At 44.0% G+C, this 24,485-nt stretch overlaps 1 protein-coding gene across 2 annotated transcripts; it reads right to left on the bottom strand.

Annotated features, from left to right (window-relative positions):
• Positions 1 to 4,159: 4,159 nt before the first annotated feature.
• On the bottom strand, positions 4,160 to 23,981 carry Cplx4 (complexin 4). 2 transcript variants are annotated; one of them, XR_007348799.1, is made up of 3 exons: positions 8,756 to 14,327; positions 4,939 to 5,101; positions 4,160 to 4,537 (listed from the first exon to the last, which is right to left on the bottom strand). XR_007348799.1 is itself a non-coding variant. In XM_015482337.2 (3 exons), exons 1-3 carry the CDS (start codon positions 23,949 to 23,951, stop codon positions 4,310 to 4,312), a joined length of 483 nt encoding a protein of 160 aa, XP_015337823.1. In that variant the 5' UTR covers positions 23,952 to 23,981; the 3' UTR covers positions 4,160 to 4,309. The 2 variants fall into 2 exon arrangements, 1 of the variants encoding a protein (XP_015337823.1); XM_015482337.2 differs by lacking the exons at positions 4,939 to 5,101; positions 8,756 to 14,327 and adding exons at positions 18,727 to 18,814; positions 23,785 to 23,981.
• Between the last annotated feature and the right edge of the window lie 504 nt (positions 23,982 to 24,485).

Genomic DNA, 24,485 nt, shown 5'->3' with positions numbered 1-24,485 from the left:
TGGGCTCCCTGTTCTGTCTACACGCTCTGTCTCTGAGAGTCGGTTCTCCATCCTTGCTTTCCAAGATTTGTTCTATATATCCTACTATGTTTGCCTTTCTACTTAATTCTAGAAGCAGCTCATTGCTTTCTATAGGTGGGCTTACAATTGGGATCCACTCGAGTTTACAGATCATTTTAGAGGGTATTGATGTCACAACATTAAGCCTTCTGATCCACAGACATTCATTTGAGTGCTCTTAAATTTTCCATCAGGAATGTGTTCCAACTTTCAGTGTACAGGACTTTCACATCTTTTGTTTCATTTATTACTAAGAATTTTAGTTTCTTAATGTTATTGCAAATAAAATTGTTTCGCATTTCATTTTTGAATTGTTTGTAGATAATATTATAAAATATAATTGGTTATTATATCTCAACCTTGCTCCCTACAACCTTGCTAAATTAACTGACCAGTTTGGGTGGCTATTTTATAAATTCCTTAGAATAATTATGTCTTTTCATTTTTTTGGGGGGGGGTATCAGGTATTAAACCCAGGAGCTTTTTACATCTGAGTTATATTCCCAGACAATTTTATTTTCTGTTTTTGAAACAGGGTCTCACTAAGTTGCTTGGAACTTCTCTGAGTTGCCAAGGCTGGCCTCAAACTTGTGATCCTCCTGCCTCAGCCTCCTGAGTTGCAGGAATTACAGGTGTGTGCCACTGTACCCAGTTGAGGCTGTGGGTTTTCTCTATGAATTTTAGTTGCCATCAACTGGGGCCAGCACTCAAATGAAAACTGTAAACAAATGAAAACTCACCAGTGTGTCCTTCTTCCAGGTGTAGATTTGATTCCCCTCCAGTGGAGGCCTAATTTTTACTGCTCACAGTGCCTTTGGGCAGCCATTTCTTTGTATTTTGTCCAGCGTATAGTTGTTACCTGCAGGGTGGTTCATCTAATAGGAGCTAATCCTATCTCATTACCAGAAGCTGGAAGCCCAGGTTTGTTCATTATTTATATCACTCCTCTCCCTGTCTCTGATGGTTCTGTTTGCAAGTGGTGATTTGGCCAAATTTCTCATGCCAGGAGCAAACCCAAAGGGCTTATATAACCCACAAACTGGATTAGTGGGCCTCTAAATAACTATGAGCTTACTGTGTCAATATGCTTTCAGAAGTAGAACTCCTGATTCATTGTGCTGCCCGAGTCCACATAATTGGGACTAGACCAACTCTAGGCAAAATTGGATAGCCCATTTAATTTGCCTTCCCGGGGCCTGTTCTTCAGCCCTCTGCCCAGCGTCTTTATGGTTCTTCCTGCCTGGGTAGAAATGATCCCTGGATTCCCAAGTTTTCTTTTTCCAGACAATCCTCCAGGACCCCTCTCTCCTCTAGTACCTATCAACACTCTCTCTCCTGGGGCCTGCTGTCTCTTTGCTCAGCTGGTGTTGGTAAAGGACTGGAGTCTAGTTCTGTGACAGTGACAATAGCTAATGTGTTCTCTTTCACATGCTAAATCTGTCTTGAGATTGGCCATCCTGAAACCATAGAATGAAGCAGAATGTAAAGGAAAGCCACTCCTTCATTTTTCCTGTTCAGAAAACCCATTGCCAGAGAGGGTAAAGGTCTTGTCTGGGGTCATGGCCGGGCGCAATGAGCGCCAAGTCCTAATTCCAGACTGAGTGGACCCAGCAATGGCCTCAAGCACCAAGTCCAGTGGCAGTGTGTGGAAGGCGATAGCACTTCAGTTTTCTTTCTGACTGGCACCCCTCCTAGATGGTGACAGAGTGGACAATGACAGTCTGCGTGGTCACCTAGTGAGTTCACGGTATTAGTAGTGTAGGATGGGAATGGAATAAAAGAAGTTAGGATGTCTTACCTGGAAGAGGGAAAACTGAGTGGGAACATCAAAGACCCGAGTGGGAATGTAGGCCTATTCTATGGAGCCGCATACAACAGAACTGTGATAAATGGGTCAAGCATACAGTCAACTTCAGTTTGGGACAAGAAAGATTTCCTAACAATTAGAAATGTCTACAGTTAGAAGGGCTGGATTCCCTCACCTGCACTTCATCTCAACAACCAAAATACCCCAGGTGGTGAATTCTGTACCTCTGGAAGCTTGTGGAAAGGCTCAACTGAGACATCTTAGAAGGGGTTCCTTTAATATATGGGAGTTTGGAATAGATTTCCTCCTGGTCCATATCCAACTGTTGATGATGGGAGACCTTTTGGGCTCATTAAGATCAAAAGGCATAGACACCTATCTACCCTGTAGAGGGAAGGGGGCCTCTGAGTACCCTAACACACACACTCTCCCTGCCCCAACCTAATACCCATGGGGATTGCTATGGGTTGGAGTGGTGTGGTCGGGTGTGATGCACTGTGGTGTAGTGAGGGGTGGATTGGTGTGGGGTGTGTGTTGTGGTGTGACGTGATGTGGTAGGATGTGGCATGGTGTCATGTGAAATGGTGTACTGTTGTATGGGGTGGCATGTTTGATGCACTACATATGTGGCTGTGTGGTATGGTGTTGTTATGGTGTGCAGCTCCACTGGATAGTGACCAAGTGGAACTGGAGTCGTTTGGGTTGTTGAGATGAAGTGCCAATCTAGTGATTTCCTTGGCAGTGTTGGCTGCATCTTTTATAAGAAAGCAAGTCTCCTGTGTCATCCTGCACTGGTCTGTGGAATAGTCTGGCAGCCACAGTATAACATGTCACAATAGAATGTGTGCCATAGAGTCCCACAAGGGCCTCTCACCCACCTCTCCTGCCCATCAGCTGGAGGGCAGAGTCAGCATCAAACTGAAAATAAATCTTATGTATTATTTTGTAGTTGGATAAACTATGTTTAAAAAAATTTAATCCATAAGACCAAAGACAATTCACATGTCAGTTCTGACAGAGGACAATGTGGTTTTATAATGTGCCCATGGTATCTGGGGTTCGTGAACTACGAGGCTCAATAACCTCAACACCGCTCCAGGGTTCTCCCAAGGCCTTTCAGGAGAGGCTAACTTTTGCCAAGGACCATAGATTCTGGAACTCTCTTTATTTGCATATTTTTAAACATGAAACTGCTTCTTAAGCAATGCATCTAGGATCTATGGATATAGATATAAGGTAGACTCTGCTTTTTGGTCTTAACCTCCTTTTCTTCTAATATAGCAATTCTTCTTAATAAAATTTGTCATTGGGTATTTCTAATTCTATCAATAAAATGTTCACTGGAAAACCAGTAGTTAGTTTTGATTTGGTTGGTGTTGGTTTAACTGCTCTAAATGTTTCAGAGGCAAATCTATTTGAATGATTACGAGAGAGAGAGAGAGAGAGAGAGAGAGAGAGAGAGAGAATGAGAATGAATGGATATGAATCCAGATATAGCCAAAGACATCAATGTCTACCCTGGAACACTGAGGCACAGAATGCCAGTGTGATTTCTTGTAAGGTGGCAGGATGGTGATGGGTGAGAGAGGGAGGAGGAGGAGAAGTAAGGGGAGGAGCAAGATGGGGACAGGAGAATGAGAAAGAAGCAGGGAAGGGCCAGAGAGAGGCCAAGACCGAGAGCTTGACTTAACTGCTTGATACTGTATTTGTCTGCCCGCTTTGTTCCTTCCTGTCACCAAGGGTAGACAGGAGGAGTTATGCTCGACCAGCAGTAGCAGTCAGCTTTCTGTTGTCTTTCTGCCTCTAATTCTGCACCCCTCAAGCCCCATCTTCACGTAGCCCTTAAGTAATGATCTCCAGTGCAAACGGCCGGCAAATCCTATTCTCTGCCTCCATTTCTCATCTTTGACCACAACCCTGCTTCTGCCACTTGGCTGAGAAGGGTTAAAGTACCAAGCTTGATGTAAAGTCTCACTGGTGTCCTGGAGCCTCTGTGGCTCCCAGTGAGCACCCTGACCCTAGGCGTCTTTCTCTGAAGGACCTGACCTCATGCTAATGGTTGGAGGGGTGAGGCCCTGCCCTCTAAGGAAGAGAGTTAGAGAGGAAATGCCATTTGCTTGTGCTTGTTTCTTCCTGGTTGTCCTAAAGACCTTTAATGATGAGGTGTTTGGCCCCATCATTCACAGCCGAAATTTCACACTCACATTTATAACTCACAGGGAAGTGTGTCTCCTTCTGCAAGGGCTCTCTAGGTACTCTGCCAGGCACAATGAGCACAGCCAAATCATTGTCTATATGCTTGTAGACAGATTTATTTCATGGGTTTCTTAACTGTGTTCAATATTAAAATTCATGCTGTTGGAAAGGCCCACAGGCGAGTGCCCTTCCTGCTGGTGGCCTCTCGATGTCCCCTCCCCACTTCTTTCTCATTCTCCTGTCCCCTCACATCATAGAACACTTCTGTTCAGCCGACTGCTTGATTTCCATAAAGGTGGCCTGGGCCTTTTCTTTTATGGTGTCCAAGTCCATGTTCTGGAGATTCTGCAACTGCCCAAGAACAGAATCCTTATCTTCTTCCTCTTCTTGATCCTCATTTACCATCTTCCGGAGATCTTCAGGCAAATCCACATCCTCTCCGGCCATCTGGATTTGATTCTCATCCATTTCACTCTAGGTGAAAAATAAACACAGAAAGAAATATTCTAAAATTAACCACCTTGATAAATAATAAATAAATAAAATGTAAGAGCAGTAAGAGCATAAAGGTCTGCAAGGAGAAACGGTCTACCTGGCTGTCTCACAGCACAGGATGGTCCCAGTGGTAGCCATTCTGCGGCAGGCCAGGGCTCCAGGTTGGAAGGTCCCACCCTCACTGCACCTTGGCTTGACCAGAAACTTTTAGCCTGGTGGTTCTCAGACTGTGCTCTCTGGACAAGCAGCATTTGCATTATTTAGGAGCCTGTGAGAAACACAGTCCTCGGGCCACCACAGACCTGCTAGATCAGAAGTTCCTGCAGTTGGGCCCCGCAATCTGGGTGGTAAGAAGCCCTCTCCTCAATGCTGATACCCACCAAAGCCTGAATACTCGCTCTGACTCCTCCACTGGGTAGTTTTGCAAGTTCTGCTGAGAATAATCTAAAGTAAAATGTCCTCTGAGAAAGGGTCACACAGCCGATGTTCCCAGATGGTGGCTCTCAGACAATTTTTGGAAGTCAGGTTGTAAGGGGAGGCAAGCTGGGTTTCAGGGGAACAGAAAATTAAAAAGTATCAGAAGAGCTAATGATAGAAAAGATTTATGTTAGGGTCCACCCCCATAGCTTGTGACCAGCCTTGCATCTGTTACCAAAGTTCATGTGGTCACATAAAGATGAAATGATCATCTTGATCCTAATCAGACCAAAGTGATTTAAGAACGATTTCAGCACTGTGTTAGTCAGCTTTTCGTCACTGTGACCAAAATACCCAAAAAGAACAACTTAAAAGAGGAAAAGCTTATTTTGGCTCATGGTTCCAGAGGTTTAGTCCAGATTGGCCCAAGGTGAGGCAGAACATCATGGCAGAAGGGCATCGTGGAGAAAAGCAGCTCTGTTCATGGCAGCCAGGAAGCAGAGAGAGAAAGGGAAGAGGCCACAGGGAAGATGCACCCTGTCAGGGCACAGTCCAGTGACCCACCTCCTTTGGCCACACTGCACCTGCCTATAGTTACCACCTCGTCAGTCCATTCAAACTAGGATGGACTGATTAGGTTCCAGCTTTCACAATCTAATCATTCGCCTCCATTCATTTCTGCATGAACACAGGAGCTTTGTGGGGACATCACATATCCAAGCCATAATAAGCACCTGCTAAATGCCTGGGAAAAGTTCAAGCCAACTCCTAAGAGATGGGAACACCCCTTGTCTGGGTGCTGAGGAGAAATGATCAGAAAGATCATTTCTTTGTCTCTAGGTCCAAGTGGCATTCTTCATCAGTAAAGTGAGCTGATATTGTTTCCTTATCTGACACTCTATGGCTCTGAACTTCTCCTTGGAGAAGTGGAGTCCAGCAGCCTTTCCCCAGAACTTCTTTTATTTGGTTCCCCAGTAGAGTGACAGCCATGCCTGACTCCAAAATGAGCTTGGAAGACAGATTCTTTATACAGAGGAGAAGAGTACCCTTGGAGAGATGGTCCTCACACAGGCCCTCCCTGAAGACCTCAGAGGAGAGCCACACCTTGCCTCAGCCTCTTGAACTTGGCTGGGGCCTCAGTCCCTCCAGCATTTAGAGGATTAATTAGTTTCTCATCAAACTGCTGTGGGATTAATTAGTTAATCCCCAGGGGCTCTCAGCCAATCTTGCATTTCTATTTACTTCTTATTTACCCACTCTTGTGACTGCTTTCCTCATTGATCATCCTCTGGGCATTTCTGCAGGAGGAGTTAAACATGCACATTTTACCCAGCCCTGAATTAGATCATGCAGATGCAGGACATCTGCCATGCACCCAAATCAAATGTAAATGATTTGAAAAGAATTCTCAGGAATTTTGACTCCACTCCTCAGGTTGGAAGCAAGATCCATGCATTTGTCACCAGGCTCCACCCTGGCTGACTAATAGCTATAGACCTGAAGGTTGAGGCAGCTAGAGGCCAGGGGGAAGGAAGTGCGCCAGCCCACCCAGTGCCATGAAGACCCAGCCCGCTCTGCTCACAAGGGGATGGGGCTCTCCTGCTCCCACTCCCAGAGTGATCCTGCAGCCTCCAGAGAAGCCTCAGGATGGTTTCTTCCTCCACGGGGCACTTTGAAGTTTATTTTATCCTCGCGCCCAGGGAAGGTTGAGCTTTGGGATCCTGCTTTATTTCATAACTCAGAGAAGGGTTCTTGATCACCCCAACTTCTACCAAATGGTTCTCAGAGTAGGGTCTGGACCAGCAGCAGCAGCACTGCCCGAGACCTTGCTAGAAATGCCGGTTCTTAAGCCCTACCCAGACTTGCTGATTCAGAGACCAGGTGGGTGGAGCCTGACCCAGCAAGCCCTCCTGTGGTTCTGGTGCTGCTCTAGGGTCACATCTACTGCTCTACAGTCCTTGAGGATGGGCTGCAGCAGATGCACCTTTCTGTCTCAGAGCCCAGCAGAGATTTTGGCCTGGAGAAACTGGCAGTACCTGTATATGGAATGAGTTAGTGACAGTCTCAATAACCACACAAAGTCATAGTGTGCTTTGCCGTAAAGAGCTCCGTCTTCATAGCCATGAGTTCTTCTTTATCCTCCCATTGAGGTGGTGCTCTCCAGAGTTAAGGACATTGGCTTGACCAATGCCTGAGTGACAATGATAACTCCACTACTTCCCAGGCTACATGACCTGGGCACCTTACCCAACCTCTCTGAGCTTTATTTCCTTATCTATAAATTGGGGACTGTATTATATGCAGTAGAGTTGTGAAGGATCAATTAGATGATAATTGTGTTATTTAGAATCTTCATTGAATCCTCAACTAGTGGTGGCTATTCATAAAAATGATAAATCTCAGAGATGGGTGGATTTTTCTCTGGGTTGTCCTGCATGGGAAGGTTAGACCCACATGAAGACCTCGCTCTCTGCATCCTACCAATGACTCCCACCTTGGATCCCAAGCTTAATTCTCCTAGTAAGCTAGAAATCCATTTCCCTTCCAGCACTCCGTCTCCAACTTTAGGAGGCAGGTAGTTCCTGGCCCAAGCTCTGTTTCCTGTGGTCAGGCCCACCCTGATATCTGAGTACTGACAGAAGTCCCTTCTGGCAGATGACCTTTCCTCACTTTGCGAGGTCCCCAGCTCCATTCTTTACTGAGAAGGACCTTAGGACACTGGTCCACAGCCTCTGCCTCACTCTGGTCAGCCTCTCAGTGCACACAGAAGCATGGGCCCCCAAGGAGGTCCGGGGTGCACTTAGGCAGGGAACATGGGGTTCTGAGCAGCCAGAATAGGCATGCCCCTTTGGCTTTGCAGATTCCCCACTTTTGTGTGAAGGAGTATGGCCAATGTGGGAGAGAGGGAGCCTATAAAGTGCGCCCCCAGATGTCCAGGTCTGAAGGCAGTGCTGGGTGCCTTCAGAGTTCTACGCTCTCTGTTGTTCTAGAAGCACCATCTCCTGGCCCTCCATCTGCAGCATGGTTGTTCTAGGTGGTGATTCTAATTCACCTGGTCCTGCTTAGGTCATAGCCTTTGCCATGGACACCTTTGGCTAAGAGTGAGACAACCAGATTGGGCCAGTGAGTGGCTAGAGAACCAAATGAAGGCTCCTGCACCAAACCCAGGCTTCTGGCCTTATTAGCACTGGGTTCTAACTAACGGAGCTGGCCGGGGATCTAGGACTGACCGCATGTCTCATTTGTAAGAGTGGCATCCTCCTCAGACTCTTTCCCTGAAGGTGGCCTACAACAGGGGAAAGATGGTGAGATTTGACACCAGAAAACCTGGGTTCCAGTACAAATCACTCACTCACTGTGTGACCTTGGGCAAGCCACCTTACATGCCTGATGTATAGTGGGAGGGCCACTTGGCACTTTGTTGAGCAGATTGAATAAGGCATGCTGTGAAACGGCCCACAAGCCTCCAACCCTGTTCAAACAGTAGCTGTGCTTATTAATATTTCAGAGGAAAGTGAGCAGCTCCATGTCCAGGTCCCTGCAGAAAAGATGTCTGGGATAGAGGAGGCCCGGACAGTGAACCAGAGAGTAAGAGAGCGTGGGCCTTTTCCAGAGGGCTGGGACAGAGCAAGCAATTAAGGAGCACAAACAGGGTTTATAGAGTGGGCACTGTGCAGCCTCGCTTCCGCCTTTCCTAATGAACCGCCCTGCTGGCAGGACCCTGTCTACCACTCACACAATGAATGCCTTGTCTAGACTTTCTGCTGCCCATTGACAAACCTTAGGTGGGGGAGACCAGGAATATTTCAACACAGTCCACACTTCAAACACAAGCGCAGCTACAGCCAATGTCAATCAGCATCACTGGAAGCAGCTCCAGGGAGGGGCCCCAAGGCTGAGGACCTCAGGGAGGGAGTAAGCAGGCCTGTGAGTGACAGCCACATGGTCAGGGCACCGTGGATGATAGGCCAAATTATTTTCTTAGAGGTTCTTAGAGGGTCTCTTTGGAAATCTTCTCACTTCTACAAATCCTACCAACTTGGGATACTGTTTAATACAGTTCAGAGCTAATTATTTTTATGTCAACTGCCAGAATCCATCTCAATCTCTCTCTTTCTCTCTTTTCTGGTACTGGGATTGAACTCAGACATGCTCTACCACTGAGTTACATCCCAAGTCCTTTTTACAAATTTTTTGAGACAGGGTCTTGCTAAGTTGCCCAGACTGGCCTCAAACTTTTGATCCTTCTGCCTCAGCCTCTTGAGTCACTGGGATTACAGGTGTGTACCATTATACCTGGCTTTATTCTCTCATTTTAACCAGATATCATCTTTTGTTTGTTTGTTTGTACCAGGGATGGAACCCAGGGGTGCTTAACCACTGAGCCATATCCCCAGCTCTTTTTAAATATTTTATCTAGAGATAGGGTCTCACTGAGTTGCTTAGAGCCTCACTATATTGCTGAAGCTTGGCTTTGAACTTGGGATCCTCTGTCTCAACCTCCTGAGCTGCTGGGATTACAGGCATGTGCCATTGAGCCTAACCAGACTTATTATTTTGATTGCCAGGGCTGATTTAAATAGCCTGTATTCTACTGTCCTTCCCCATGGCTGATCCCTGACCTTTAACCTTAGGGTAAGCTTGACCCTGGTTTTCAGAATTATTATTCCCTAGGTCTTGCTAAACTGACCTTCATCTTTTATCAGATATGAGATGTGGTGATAAATTATCTTAGATAGTTATATCTTCAAAAATTTGCATGTTCACCGCTTGATAGTCTAGTCAACTGGTATATAAGCAAATACCAGTGTGATTGGTATTTGTGGTTAGATTTTGCTTTCCGTTTGCTCATTTATTTTTGGTGCATGGCACAGCAGGCAGCCGAGTGGGAGTGGAGCTGATATTCCATGCTTCTGGATTTGTGAGCTCAGTGCCTTCAGCAGTCACTTGTCATCACAAGTCACTTCTCCGTGTCTGGTGCTGCCCAGGTGACTGCACTGTGTGCTTGGCCCAGGGCTGGAGCTTGCCGGCTGCTCCTTCTGCTACCCCCCGCCCACACACACACACTGCTGTTCTTTCTTATAGCTATTTAGAGAGCCCTGGGCACACCAGAGTAGGACAGATGTGGGTTTGTCTTTTCAAATAGTGGGTGTCATTTTTTCATGTTGATTTCAAGGTGCATGTACAAGGCCCTACATACAACGACAATTTCTAGATACCAGCTCTGTACTCCTTGCAAGAGCTTCTTTCACTATCAGGACTCAAGAAGTTCCTAGAGGTCACTTTTTACAGCAACTCTCATTTATAGGCCTCTCATTTACAGATGAGATACTTATAAAAAAGTAATTCCCCTTGCTAGAAATGTCATTTCCCTTGTTAATCCAGCATGGCTGCCAGGATGTCCTTGCAGAAAAATGTGGCCTGTGGGGGCAGGCTGACTTGGAGTGAATCCTACTCTGCCCCTTAGAGGCTGTGTAATCTTGAGAAAATGCATTCTCATTTGTGAAGGGGAAGTGATCTCTAGTACCTTACAGGGTGGCCAGGGAACATGCATCGAAACCTGCTTTACTAGTGTCACATGACGCCTTTATCTGTCCCCATGTCCCTCTGCTCTTTCAAGGGTCTGAGTAGGAGGAGCAAACAGATCTGGGGCAGGGTGAGGAGGGGAAGGAAGAGAAGGGGGACCTCTGATGGCCTCCCTGCCATCAGAAACAGCTGTGGGAAGCAGGAGGGCTCAGAGTCTCAGAACCTGCTGGGCAGGGCCAAGAGCGTCTAATCCAAAGGAGTCAGGCAAAGATGGTCCAAGAGTCATCTTTACTAATTTTTTAAGAGGCAAATTTTAAATTCAATTCTAATGGAGATTTCAATGTGACACTTTTAAAGACAGCTCTACTGAGAGAGTTCCTTGTGCATTCATCTTGGTAATGAACGGATGCTCTTGATACAGCAGACAAACACCAGGTGTAACAAATCATATGGCTCCGCAGGGGCACAACATTGTTCTTCAGGGACTGACCTAGATTGACAATTCTGTTAATAGGATTAGGGTTCATTGTGGAAATGTTTTCTCTTATTAATTTGGCTTGACTTACATATACATTTTGAATTGGCTGGGGACAGGGCCCATTTGCTTTTAGAGAGAATCTTGTGGCTTTGTTTAAAACATACAACTTTCTGCTTTTGAAGAAATATGACATTTTAATTATGATATAAACTTAGTGTTTTATACAAAATTGTAATGTCCAATCTAGACTTGTTCTTTAACTCTTAAGGCAGATTAATTCTTTCTGCTGTTTCTGATATGTCATTCTTTGGTTATGTTTTCTGTTTTCCTTTCCTTTCCCAAAATAACATTCATTCATTCAGCAAACTCTGTGTGTGCATGTGTATGTGTGTATGTGTGTGTGTGTGTGTGTGTGTGTGTGTGTATGTGTGCACGTGCGCGCCTAAGCTTCTATACACCAGGTCCCATGATAGGCACTGAGGACAAGTGTGTCAAGGAGCACATAGTAGATGACTATTCAGGGTCATAAGATAAAGGAGGCATGCCCCAAAGGTGTTATGGGGATTCAGGGAAGGGTGACCCAGTCCAGTGTTAGTTGGGGGAAGGGAGGCCATGGAAGGTTCTGGAAGAAGTGGCACTAAATCAAAATCTTATAAAAAGAAAAGGACCCCGAGGAGCAGAGTAGAGGGACAGGCAGGGAGGGGCTTGAGGTGAGGCTGGGGAGATCAGAGCTGCATTATGGTGTGTAGGTCAGAGTGTGGGTTTAAAAAGCCACAGCAAACCTTCCCCACCCTGCAAAAAAATAAACAAACAAACAAGCAAAAACCAGGGAGGGAACAGGATCAGATCTGCATTTTGGAACATTCATGCAGCAGTTCTGCAGTTCTGAGGCTCAAAGTAGAAATTCTACACAGAATTGCTGCTGTCACAGAGGTGAGAAATGATAAGGCTCACAACTTGGGGGTGAACCAAGAGCTGTCTAGGAGGTCACTGAGGGTGACTTGATGATTTCTTGGGTGTGAGGCTGGAGCAGAGTGGGAAGAGCTGAGGTGACTTCCAGTTACCAGCTTGAGGCTGGGTGACTGAGAAACCATCAATGGAGGTGGAACCTACAGTAGGTGCCATTGGAGAACCACTGTGTTTTGGATGAAGTGTCCAGGTAAGGCTAGATGCAGCAATGACAGGGAGAAGATGTGGCTGGAGATACAAATTTGAGAGCCATCAACATGCAGGTGGTAGCAGATGACAGAAGCCAGATGCAGGTATCCAGGGAGAATGTGCAGACCTGAGTGAGCTCACCAAGGGAGCACCCTGGGACGTTCCAAAATTTGGGGGTATACTGGGTAACCCACAAAGAAGGCAAAGAAGGAAGAGTTGAGGGAGTATGAGAAGCAGAAGAACAAGCCCAGAACAGGGGGCTTCAGGGAGGAAGGGACCATGGATGCTAGACAAAGCAAAGAGACTAAAAGAAAATGAGAGAACATCAACTATGTTTAGACAAAAGGAAGAAAGCTCCTGCAGAGGGGGAACGGGGCTTCAAGGAAAGATACTGAGAAAGGCAAGTTCACTGAGAAAGTGCTGCCTGTTTGCTTCAGCTGGGAGAGATGTGCCCTCCTTTATGAAGCAGAGGCCAGTAGAGAAGAAGCTGGATGGAGGTGGGCTGGGATCTCAAACTAACTAATGGGGGAATCTTGGGTTACCTTAGTCCTCTTAAGTCCTCCAATGGCCTAACATTAAAAACTAGAGGAAACTGATATGGGCTGGGTGTGTGTATATGAACATCATAATAGCTGACACAGATGTGTAAATATACATACATACTTCAGATTACTGCAGCTTGATTACAGTGCCTATTTAGTTACTTATCTGATTACTGCAGTTAACAGAGGCCATCAACAGACATGGTACAGTCATCAACAATTAACAAAAAGCCCGGGACTACAGACCTTTCACTGTCTAGGCCCCCATTGCTCCTTTTTGAAGAGTTCAAGTTTGCTTTCCCCAGTTAGCAGTAGAGTGAAACTCTCTTACATAGGAAACACCAGCCAAATAATTTCTTTAGAAAATACTGTTCTAATTCCAAAATGTGACATAGTTATCCTCATTAGACCTGACAGCTCCTGGGAAGACAGATTCTCAAATCTGCTCCCCGTTGGGCCTTGGTAAAGGGAAGGGTCCAGAACTGACTCCTGTTGTTATGTAACCACTGTGGAGGTGACCCTGGGGAATTGTAAATGAGGTGCCCAGGGTCATCCCTCATTAGCTGACGACCTGTTGAATTTATCCAGTTCACTGTGAACTGTTACTAGTACTGCTATCACTGCTTACCCAGTATGGATATTGAAACATGCCACAGGGCTGTGGATTCTGCAAACCTCTCATGGAGGGAAAAGTTATTAGGTGCCTGCTGGAATCCTGGTGACCATTACACCATTTTCTTTATTAAACTGTATTCAGTTCTAAGGTCTGCCACCAGGTGTGAGACACTGCAGAGGGGCTGTGAGAATAGAGACAAAAAAAAAAAAATGCTGGACAAGGATTAAGGAGGCTTGAGTCCCTGTTGTCCCTGTAAGTCTTGTGACCTTCAGCAAGGGTCTGAATTTACATGATATTTTTATGCATTGAGTATGCTCCTGTGGCATGTGCTTTCCTGAATGTAAGAAACAGATCTAATAAAAAAGAGAGATAATCAGACATTGGTGTCAAGGAGTCAAATACTGTGGATATCCAGGAACCCAAATCTGTTCTAGGAAAAGGATTTAGAGAGCCAGGGAGAAGTAATGGATGGCATGTCCCTGAGATGACCCCAGAGGGGATCCATGTAATGGCTCAGGATTCTGTTGTCCTGTTTTCAACCTAATAGTTTCTTCTTGGTCCAGACCTGCATCACCCTCCCTGGGCTGCAGCAGACCTTCTTCCCATCCTCCCTCTAATTCCTTAGGTTTGGAGGAGCCTGAACTTGCTCTCTCACAGCCACAGTGAGCAGACAGACACTTCGCAGTCCAGGGCCTGTGGCTCCTGTATGGACCATCTACAGAACTCCGATTCTGATTCTCACTACCATTTTCTGGGGACATCCCAAAGGTCCCCCTGGAAGGGGCCTTTGCAGTGCAATACCCAGCATGGCCTTCCAGGCCTGGGAGGTGACTGTGTCCTCAGAGTCTTCACTTCCCCAGCTTTCTCCCCTCAAAGCTAAATATCCCAATACAATTCATTTCAAAACCTCACCATCCTAGTTTCTGGGGAGACAGTTAGTTACACCCTGTTTTTTTCTAGGGCTCTCTCCCGGTATACCATGGGAGGATCCAAAAGTCAGGGTATGGTCCTTAATAACGAAAAAATAGAAATTGAAAAGAAGAAAACTCGCCTCTAGAGATTCGATTCTGCTCCTCCCTGGTCCTGTTGTGACCCCCGCAGTCCGGGTTCTGCCCGAGAGGCCAGCGCGTCCTCCTGCTGACTTGGTGTCCGCAGCGCCGGGGACCACCAGGGGGCGCCGGGCGCCAGGAACTGGTCCCCACGCAGGCGACCTGGGTAGCGTCCTCCACTCTCACGCCAGGATGCAGCTGACCCCGGCGCTGTTCTGTGCAGACAGGGAGCCGCGGCCCTGGCCAGAGAAACGCTGACCCCACAGCCTCTTCCTCCCGAGATGGGCTACTGAAGGCCCGCGGTGCCCAGAGACTCCTCAGTGGGTGGGGATGCGAGCGTGTGGGAAGGGAGCACGTGACAGGCGACAGCGGGAGAGGCAGAGAAGGATCTCAAGGATGGGGCGGAACTGCATGCGCAGGGTGGTGCGTGGAGGAAGCTAGCCAGATACGGTGATGACTGAGAGGAATATGATCTGTTTTTTTTTTTAATTGTTTAGTTTCTATGAAGTATTGTTTTTACAGATAACTAGGTTGGATTAGAATTCCCACGTACTTTATGAAAAGCAGGCCACTGTAATATTAGAATTTTCTGAACGTTTCACACCATAGGTGAATTCTTGAAACATTGTGTATAGAATGGAGTTTACAAAATGCAACATAATATCAGGATGCCTAAGGGGGCCCCCAACTGAAAGGAAACTTGGTAGTGAAGAATGAGGTGTAGATGCTAGTGAGTAAAATTCTGATTGGAATTTAGGCAGCCACATTGTGGGTCTCTGGGAAGGGCATCAGACAAGGAGCAGAAGGAAAAGGCTGCTTCCCTGGCTGCTAGGGGTAGGACTCGGTGATATTTCCCTGAAGCAGGGGGTACAGGTGGCCCCTGGTGGTCCCCGGCCAAAGACAAGTATCTTAGGCTATTTTACACCAAATAGACTGCAAAACTGCCCCAATATGTTGGGGACAACTCAAAATTTAAGAGCATGTCACCTTGGGTGCCGTTTCCCTAAAACATACTGATAATGGTAATAAAATTTATGCTGGCAAGAATTGTGCAATTTGCTATGAGATAGATAAGATATGGAATTTTTAATAGCAATTTTACTTTTAATACATTTCAAATGCAGGAGGCAGATTTTCTTTCATGGTTGAAATAAGGCTTCATGGTTCCCAACACGTGTGCTGTACTTCTCACATGGAAACCAGGCTGAGTCAGATATATGAAAAGGAATGACAATTTAGGGCCAAACCATGGTCTCATATTGAAACAAAGTCTCCATTATTAGCTTCTTCTCTTGAGACACCAAGTAGAGCAGGGATTTACTAAATCTGGAAAGGAGAGAGAAACAACTCCTACTATGAACAGGATTTCACCTTATGAATTACCTCTCTGGCAAATAACTGTGGCAAGAAAAGACACAGTCAGTTAAATGAAAGGTAAATAAATGAAATCCATTGGGTGGAAATGATGCTTCCTAAGGTCCTATCACCCAGCAGGGTACAGAAGAGACATATGTCCTCTTGCATATATAGTGTGCAACTACTACCATTATCCACTGGGTTCAATCTTCCTGTCTCAGTGCCAGGGTTCTAAAAGCAAAGATTCCACGGCCTGGAACTTGTGACCCTCTTGCCTCAGCCTCCTGAGCATCTGGGGTCACAGCTGTGTGTCATAGTGCCCAAAGACGTGGATTCTTGAGGTTTGGGGGTCTCAAATTATTGCATCAATTATACACAAAAGTGTGCTTACCTCAGCTCCTCAAGACCCCTGACTGTTACCATCAAGAAAAGGGAACTTTTTGTGCACAGAGATCATAACAGCAATAGTAGAGCTGTCATCTCCTTGGTATTTATCCAAAAGACCTAAAATCAGCATACTATATAGGGCTACAGGAACAACAGTGTTGATAGCAGCACGATCCACAATAACCAAGTTATGGAATCAGCCCAGGTGCCCATAGCAGATGAATGGATAAAGAAAATGTGGTGTGTGAATATATATGCCAATGGAGTTTTATTCGGTCATAAAGAAGAATAGAATTATGGCATTTGCTGGATGATGGTACTGAAGAACATCATGCTTAGTGAAATGAACCAGACTCAGAAATTCAAAGGTTAATGTTTTCTCTCACATGTGAAAGCTAGTGCAAAATAAAGGGGGGAAAAAAGTGGATGGGGGGGGCATGTCCCATGAAAATAGAAGGGAGATGAAGGGGGTAGAGGGGAAGAGAGGAGAGATGGGAAAAGGGAGGAACTAAATAATGAAATTGACCAAATTATGCTATGCACATATATGAATATACCACAGTGAATCCCACCCTCATGTATATCTATAAAGCACCAGTTTAAAAAGAATACAATATGAAGAAGAAAGACAGAGTAGAAAAGGGGAACAGGAGAGTGGGGAGGGGAGTAAAAGAGAAAGTGCTGGGGAGTGAAATGGAGCAAATTATATTCCATGCACCTATAATTATGTTGAAGTGGACCCCAACACTATGTACAACTATAATTCACTAATAAAAACCTTAAGAAAAAAGAGACCTTGTTGGATGCAGTGGCATACACTTGTAATTTCAGATACTTGGAAGACTGTGGAGGAGGATCACAAGTTCAAAGACAGCTTCAGCAACATAGCAAGGCCCTGTCTCAAAATAAGAGCCAGGTGTGGTGCACACACCTGTAATCCTAGCAGCTCAGGAGCCTGAGGCAGGAGGATTTCGAGTTCAAAGCCAGCATCAGGAACTTAGTAGGGTCCTATCTCTAAGTAAAATATAAAAAAGGGCTGAGGATGTGGTTCAGTGGTTAAGCACCCCGGGGTTCAATACCTTGTACCAAAAAAATAAATAAAATTAAAAATTTAAAAAGTAAAAAAAGGAGGCTAGGAACCTCTGAGTCCGATCCCTGACAATAAATAAATAAATTAATTAATAAGAGCCCTTTATATTATCTCAAAGAAATCTTTACCTATGAGGTTAGGTATTATTGCCCTCACTCTACAGATGAGAAAACTGAATAAAATTATGGCATTTGCTGGATGATTATGTCATTTGATGGCTTTTTAAAAAAGCTGTCTTAAGTTTCACCATGTCCCAGTGGCAGAGCCAGAGTTGAAACTCATTTTCCTTAGATCTACACAGAAGGGTCACAGGACATTTGTCACAGTTGTCAAAAACAAAGTCTCAAAAAGCTCGATTTTGGTGAAAGATGCATGCCTGGCTGATCTAGTGAGCGTGTGTTTTGTGTGTGTGTGTGTGTGAGAGAGAGAGAGAGAGAGACACACACACACACACACACACACACACACAGATTTTCATTGATTCCTGCTTTATCCTAAACAAGATGTGTGCTTTAAACAGAAGGAGCCAAGTGGGAGGTAGGGTCTTTGATTCAGCAGCATGAATCTGACTCAGGCTTCTTCTTAGGGCAGGTCACATTGCCAGCCAGTGATATCACAGGGATTTCAGGAAATGCACTGGGCAATGAGAATGGAAAGAGCACTGTTGAGCAGTACTTCCTTCTTCCAAAATGCACACACAGTGGGAAAAGTAGCAAAGCTGTATGGAGGAAGGGAGGGAAAAGCAAGCCTTCTTCCCAAATTATTGGTGCATGTAGAAATGAGTTTAAATTGGAAGTGAGTTACCCTGGTCCCACCAAGAGCACAAGCTGGGTTCCTTAGGGTCTTAGGGACCAACCTATCTCCCAGGAGGAGATCTATCTGAGCCATATCCCATCCATGTCAGTGCAACCTCTTCCCACCAGTATTCCACCTGCACACTCCACCAGAGCTTCCAGACAGTCATCCTTCCAGCCAGCACTGAGATGGAGAAGATGGTGCTAGGTGACAATTGTCACTACTGTGCCATCTCCACCAATAAGCAATTGATTGTCTCTCTAAAGTAGAGGCAGAGTATTATGGAAGTAAGACCCTGGGCCCTGGACTCTGCCTTTCCCTGCTGGCTGACATATGGCAGGCGACACTTCCTTGCTTTGTGCCTGTTACAGTAAGATGGAGATGCTAATGGGACCTAAATGAATTACTTAGTGCCTGGCACCTAGAAAGAGATCAACAATGTCAGCTATTGCTGCTATCCCCATGTGTATTTCTGTTTACAATTTCTGTATTCTTCAGATACATTCACATAAAAATGACATCCACAGGTATTGACTTCATTTTTCTTTAGTGGAAATGAAATTTTATAGAGGTTAAATAACTGGAGTCCTGTTTTGATGAACTCGTAGTTTAATGCTGCTTTTACTATATCAAGCTTGTAAATTAAGAGATATATATATATTTTCATGAATTCATGCTGATATTCACACCTTTGTTGATAATCAGTGATTCCTAATTAAGAGATGTCGAGGTGTCCCTGTGCTGAGTGTCTTACCTTTGGGAGCCTGTACTTTTCCCTGAGGTGGACTCTCAGGCACGCCCTCTCTGCCTTTTTTTGTGTAAACGCCGCATCTCTTTCCATCCTAAAAGTTAAAGAATAGGATAAAGGATCATAAGGACACAAGAGCCCAGGACATTTTAGCCTTTGCTCAGAGGAGCTGGACTCTGAGACCCCAGAGTCCCCACTGCTGGCAGACTCCAGGAAACGTGGGATTTTCTCCCCTGCACCCCCTAATGTCTACCCCTCTTACTCCACTGACATCACTTAGTACAGCCCCCTAAGTCCCCAAGACAGCTTGGGTCTGGGAATCTCTGTGTGATATAAACCCAGAGAGGGGCAGGTGACAATTTTTAATGTGTGATTGCTCAGGGCCTTCATGGCCCAGACCCAGGAGCCTCAGACTGGCCTGTCAAGAAGGTAGCTATTTGGGTCTGATCCTAGTCCTGTGTGTGTGTTTGTGTGTGAGACTCTCTGGGGTGGGGGAGTGGAAGCTACATTTCTAATAAGCCCCCTGAGTGATTCTAAGGTAAGCCAAAACAGGGGTGTCCTATCTAGGATGAGGACATTCTTTAGAGGCCCATGGCCTTTGGAGATGTAATATAAAACTATTCCCATCACTAATACCCACTCTAGGCCCCATCTGTTAGAAAGAGATATCCCCAAATAAAATAGGTTAGATTTCTGTAATGTCAGACTGGTATACTGCCCTACAGATGACCTAATTGGACCCTTTCTTATGGTTAGAAATGGACTCCCTTGCTTATGATGAGCCAGTCAAAAAGCAGAGACCTTTGGGGACATGTGCAAAGCTTGCAAGAACCCTGCCTTCCTGGTGGCTCACAGAAGTGCATTTTTGGTGGCCAATTTATACATCTGACGCTGCTCTCTGGCTGCATTGGGTTGGACCAAGTTGGGTAAATGAAATCTCTTTGAGAATTTGGGTTTGGGACTGAGAAAGACAGAGACTTGAAGAGTGGCTAGAACTGTAACAGGCGAACTTAAAGGCCATTAGCTGCCATTTTCCTTGTGGTGTGGGTGCTAGAGGGAGCACTGGAAAGGGAGATGACTGCTGAGAAAAAAAAATGGCAATGTCGTGGTAGAAGCAAAAGCAAGAGATGGAAAGAGTGGCCCTGGCTTCTCAGCAGCCTCTGGCTCCTGGTTGAGGTCAAGTGAGGCCTGGATGGATTTCTGTTCCTGGGCTTGGTGAAGGACATCAGTAACTAAAATTACATATTTATTTACAGTTTCTTTTTCTTTATTTTGAAGTGAAATTTGCATACAATTCCATGCACAAGTCTTAAGCATACCATGGAATGATGCTACTACACCTGTGCATCCTCAGGCCCTACCAAGATCTAAAACGTTACTCCTGCCTGAGAAAATCTCATTTTTTTCTCTTCTAGAACTTCATATAAACAGAACCACATACTTCATGTCCTTCTGTGTAGTGTTTCCATCCCTCAGCATAAAGAGCTTCCAGATTCATCCATGTCTATTTATTAGTAGCGTGTTCCCTTTTATTGCTGAGTAGTATTCTGTGTACAAATACCATGGTTTATTCATTTCTCCTGTTGTATATACTAGACTTATTTCCCATTTTAGTGAATGAAACTGCTATGAACATGTTTGAACAAATATTTTTGTGGACATGTATTTTCATTTCTCCTAGGCATGGAATTGTTGGGTTGATAGGTAAGTTTAGTTGAAGATGTTTAATCTTATAAAAAATAAACCTTTTTCCAAAGTGGTAATACTGTTTTATATCTGTTTAAGCAGAATAAAAGTTCTGGTGGTTTCACATTTTGGCCAATATTTTATATTTCGGGTCTTTTTAATTTTAGTCATTATGGTGTATATGTTCTGGTGATCTCCTGTGATTTTAATTTTTTGAATTTCCATGATGACTAATGATATTAAGGAGCTTATTCCCCATTACTAATTGGTGATGTGTATATATATTTGTAAAGAACTGTTCTTTTAGGCATTTTTTTTTATTATTAAGTTGTTAAGAGTTCTTCATACATCCTAGATCCTAGTTCTTTGTTAGGCATATGTTTTGTAAATATTTTCTCTTAGTCTGTGATTTGGCTATTTTTTTTCCTTTCTTTTCTTTTTTCTGGGTACCAGGGATTGAACTCAAGGGTGCTTAACCACAGAGCCACATCCCCAGCCCTTTTTATGTTTTATTTTGAGACAGGGTATCACTAAGTTGCTTAGAGCCTCACTAAATTGCTGAGGCTGACTTTGAACTTGTGATCCTCCTGCCTCAGCCTTCCCAGCCACAGGGATTACAAGTATGTGCCACCATGCCCAGCCCTATTTATTTTTCCTAATGTCTTCTCATGTGCAAAAACTTAATTTTAAGAGGGCCTAATGTATCATTTAAGAATTGTGTGGTTATTGCTTTCTGGGTCATGAGAAAGAAACCTTCGCCTACTTCCAAGTCTCAAAAATATTCACATTTGTTTTCTCTAAAAGCTTTATAATTTCAGCTTCTATGTTTAGGTGATAATGCAAATCAGACTAATTTGTGTACAGTGTGAAGTAAGGGTCCAAGCTAAATGTTTTTTAGTTGTTTCAGCACCATTTATTGAAATGGCTTTCCTTTCTTCTTTATTATTTTGGCATCTTTGTTGAAAATCAAATAACTATATAAGTTTACTGTCTATCTGAATACCCTAAGACTGGGATTCCAGTCTCTGAGTCACTGAGAAAAGCTGCATTCTGTTTATAGTCTCATGGAGCTCATCTTCCCAAACAGAGTATAAATTTCTGCAGAAGAAAACCCACATCTTCCATTTTGGTATCCTTCTCACAGTGCCCAGTCCGGAGTGGAGGCTCCAAATGATAACTAAAGAAACCTAAGTTCAGGGTCAAGTTGCAAATGGTAGCAGAGCAAGTATTGAACCATTGCTAAGTAAAGGAACACTCCTGCCTACCTGAGAAAAGTGGAGGGATAAACAGACTCTCGTTTTCCTTTTCAAGGATTTCTTTTCTAAATCTTCTCTTTAAGTATTGACTGCTTTTGGGACCAATGCTACCAGTTGTTGGGGAAGACACACAGGAAAAGAAAACCGAAGGTGCTGTATTGTTAAGTAGTTTTTTGTTTACAATTAATAGAAGTCGACCCCACCTTTCTAAAACAATGAGGACAGGTTAGGAGGCTTCATTTCCTAACTTTCATTAGGCTTATGATAGACCACACTGTCTATAAGTCTCTCCCCGTTTAACTTGTGGCTAGTAGGCATTTTGGAAGGCTACTTCTTTCTATCATATTCTAGTTGGTGAAGCTCTTAAACGCTCAGGCCAGTGGTGGGCGGGAGGTCCTCCCTCTTGCCATAGGGAAGCAGCTGCCCTGCTGTCTTACCACCATTCCTTAAATTGGGTGACTACATAAATGTTTAATATTCTCATGCACACACAAAAATCTAAGCCGTTGACAAATAAGCAGGTCTACTGACTGCTGCCCATACCATTTGGCAACTTTGAGCTTTGATCTATTCATATGTCAAGTTAAGGAAAACTAGGGCATTCGTTAATCAAATGGATGCCATCTCTGTGGCCAGATGTATTGCTGGGGCATATTAAATGATACTTTGTGTAATCAGATAGACAGTCTAAATTACTGACCATTTTCATTAGCCCATTTGAACTGAGACTGAATGATTTTATTATTCAATTTCTTCATTATACTTGATTTTCTTTTACACATTTTATACACAAAGCTGGCCACTACTCAAAGAACATTGCTTTTTTTGCCCAACTGGTGCCACCAACACCAGTTTTGCTGTTGCAACTACTTTTTCTTTTTCTTTTTTTTTTTTTAACTGATTTTAATTTATTGCAGAGCAATGATGCATTCTAGGGAACCTTTATAAGCTTTCAGAATAAACAATAGATGAGGTTTCTATTAGCTGTAGGCTTTGTACTTTCTTAGTTTTCTCCAGGTCGTTAACCTTTTCACCTATAATCATCTTAGCAATAGGACTTAGGCAACTATTATGTAATTGGTCATCCTCCTCCTACCAAGTAAAAAGTTTTCAAATTGTGAGAATTCAGACTTTATCCCTAGAAGAGGACCTTAAAGATTGCTAGCAAAATAGCCACGGTAGCAAAAAAAGAAATGCTTTTCTTCTGTAACATATGATGAACATTTAACCTCCAGATTGATACTTTGATTTTTAGCTGATTATTAAAAGACTCTTAAATTAATTCCATTTTAAACAAATCACACATAGATTATACTTATTTAAGGATGTTTTCATCCTTAAACTATAGGTGACATTCCCAATCCATAATACCCAACCAAAATGTTACTGATATTTTATATTTTACTCTCATTGCATTTATATAGCCAGGAGAATGCTCTCATTGTTAGAGGTATAGGGCTAAAATACTTGGTGACAAAGTTATCATGCTATCTGTAATTTACTTTAGAATATTTATTTAATCTATAAGCAAACATGGCAAAATGTTAACTATTGCCTTATGTGAGTATTCATCATACTATTCTACTTTTCTGTACATTCAGAATCTTCCTAATAATATAATAATATAATCCACAAATATATTCATAGTCTTTGATAAGTCACATCTTATGATGTAATCATCATGTTGTGCTTTCTGGGCCTTTTAATGCAAGATCAAGAAAGCTGCTCTGGATGTTCTTTAAGGGATAAAGTCTGAATTCTCACTATTTGAAAACTTTGTACTTGGTAGGAGGATGAATTTCAGAAAGATCACAAAGATAGACTCATCAATGTATATTTGAAGAATTAAACTAAGGCCAATAAAACATGCCTGGACCATACAGTGTTAAGATGCATTAGGAATCGCATATTGTTCATTTCATATTTTTCACTGCACAGTAGCGGCTGCACACAGTAGTTGCTGATGCTAAGGACAAAGGAATGGTCCATTTTGTGGATCAAACATTCCCCAGGTTAGAGGTCAATGGTCAAAGGAGAAGCATCCTAAAAAGCATGGAGCAATGCATGGGGGGACCAGGATGTATCTGCTGGCTTTGTAGGGAAAATGGAGCTGGGTACTCACTTCTCCTCAATCACTTGCTTCTGATATTCCTCATACTCCTCTCTGGTCATCCCGTGAGCTGCTGCTGGGTCCGATGCACCTCCTTCTTCTTTCTGTTCTTCAGACCCACCACCAAATCCTAAATTCTTTACCTGGCTACTTATCATACTTTTCACCATGAAAGCCATTGTCTCTGTCCTAGAAAAAGAAAGCTAAACCTCAGACAAAGCTCAAAAAAACAAACCGACGAAATGAACCCAAACCCAAACCTAGATATCCTCAGCGACAGCGACACGTTTAGGAGCACAGGATTTTGCACAGCCTCCTCTGCTCAAGGGCATCAGGCGGGGAAGAATGGTTTGCCAGACGTAAGCTGGATTAGAGTGGGGACCGCCTTAGTGTACAGACAGATGGCTCCGATTACTAAAGCCACAGTTAGGGTCAGATGCGACCGACTCCCTTCTGATTGATACACTCAGCTCATTTCATGAGGAAGAAACCTGCACTTCTAAGCCTCTCTCTCCCTGTTTTAAAATTTTACATTATTATTATTATTACCATTATTATTTTTGCAGTCCTGAGATTGAACCTAGGTTCTTGCTTATGCTAGGCAAGTGCTCTACCACTCAGCTATATCCTGGCCCTGGAACTTTAAATCATAAATGTAGCAGGGTTCCATTGAGAGTCCTGTCTTGATTACATTAATCAGAGCTGATTATATA

The sequence above is a fragment of the Marmota marmota genome, unplaced genomic scaffold, assembly GCF_001458135.2.
Source record: "Marmota marmota marmota unplaced genomic scaffold, marMar, whole genome shotgun sequence".
NCBI lineage: Eukaryota > Metazoa > Chordata > Mammalia > Rodentia > Sciuridae > Marmota > Marmota marmota.
This window is presented reverse-complemented; position numbering and strand designations above follow the sequence as displayed.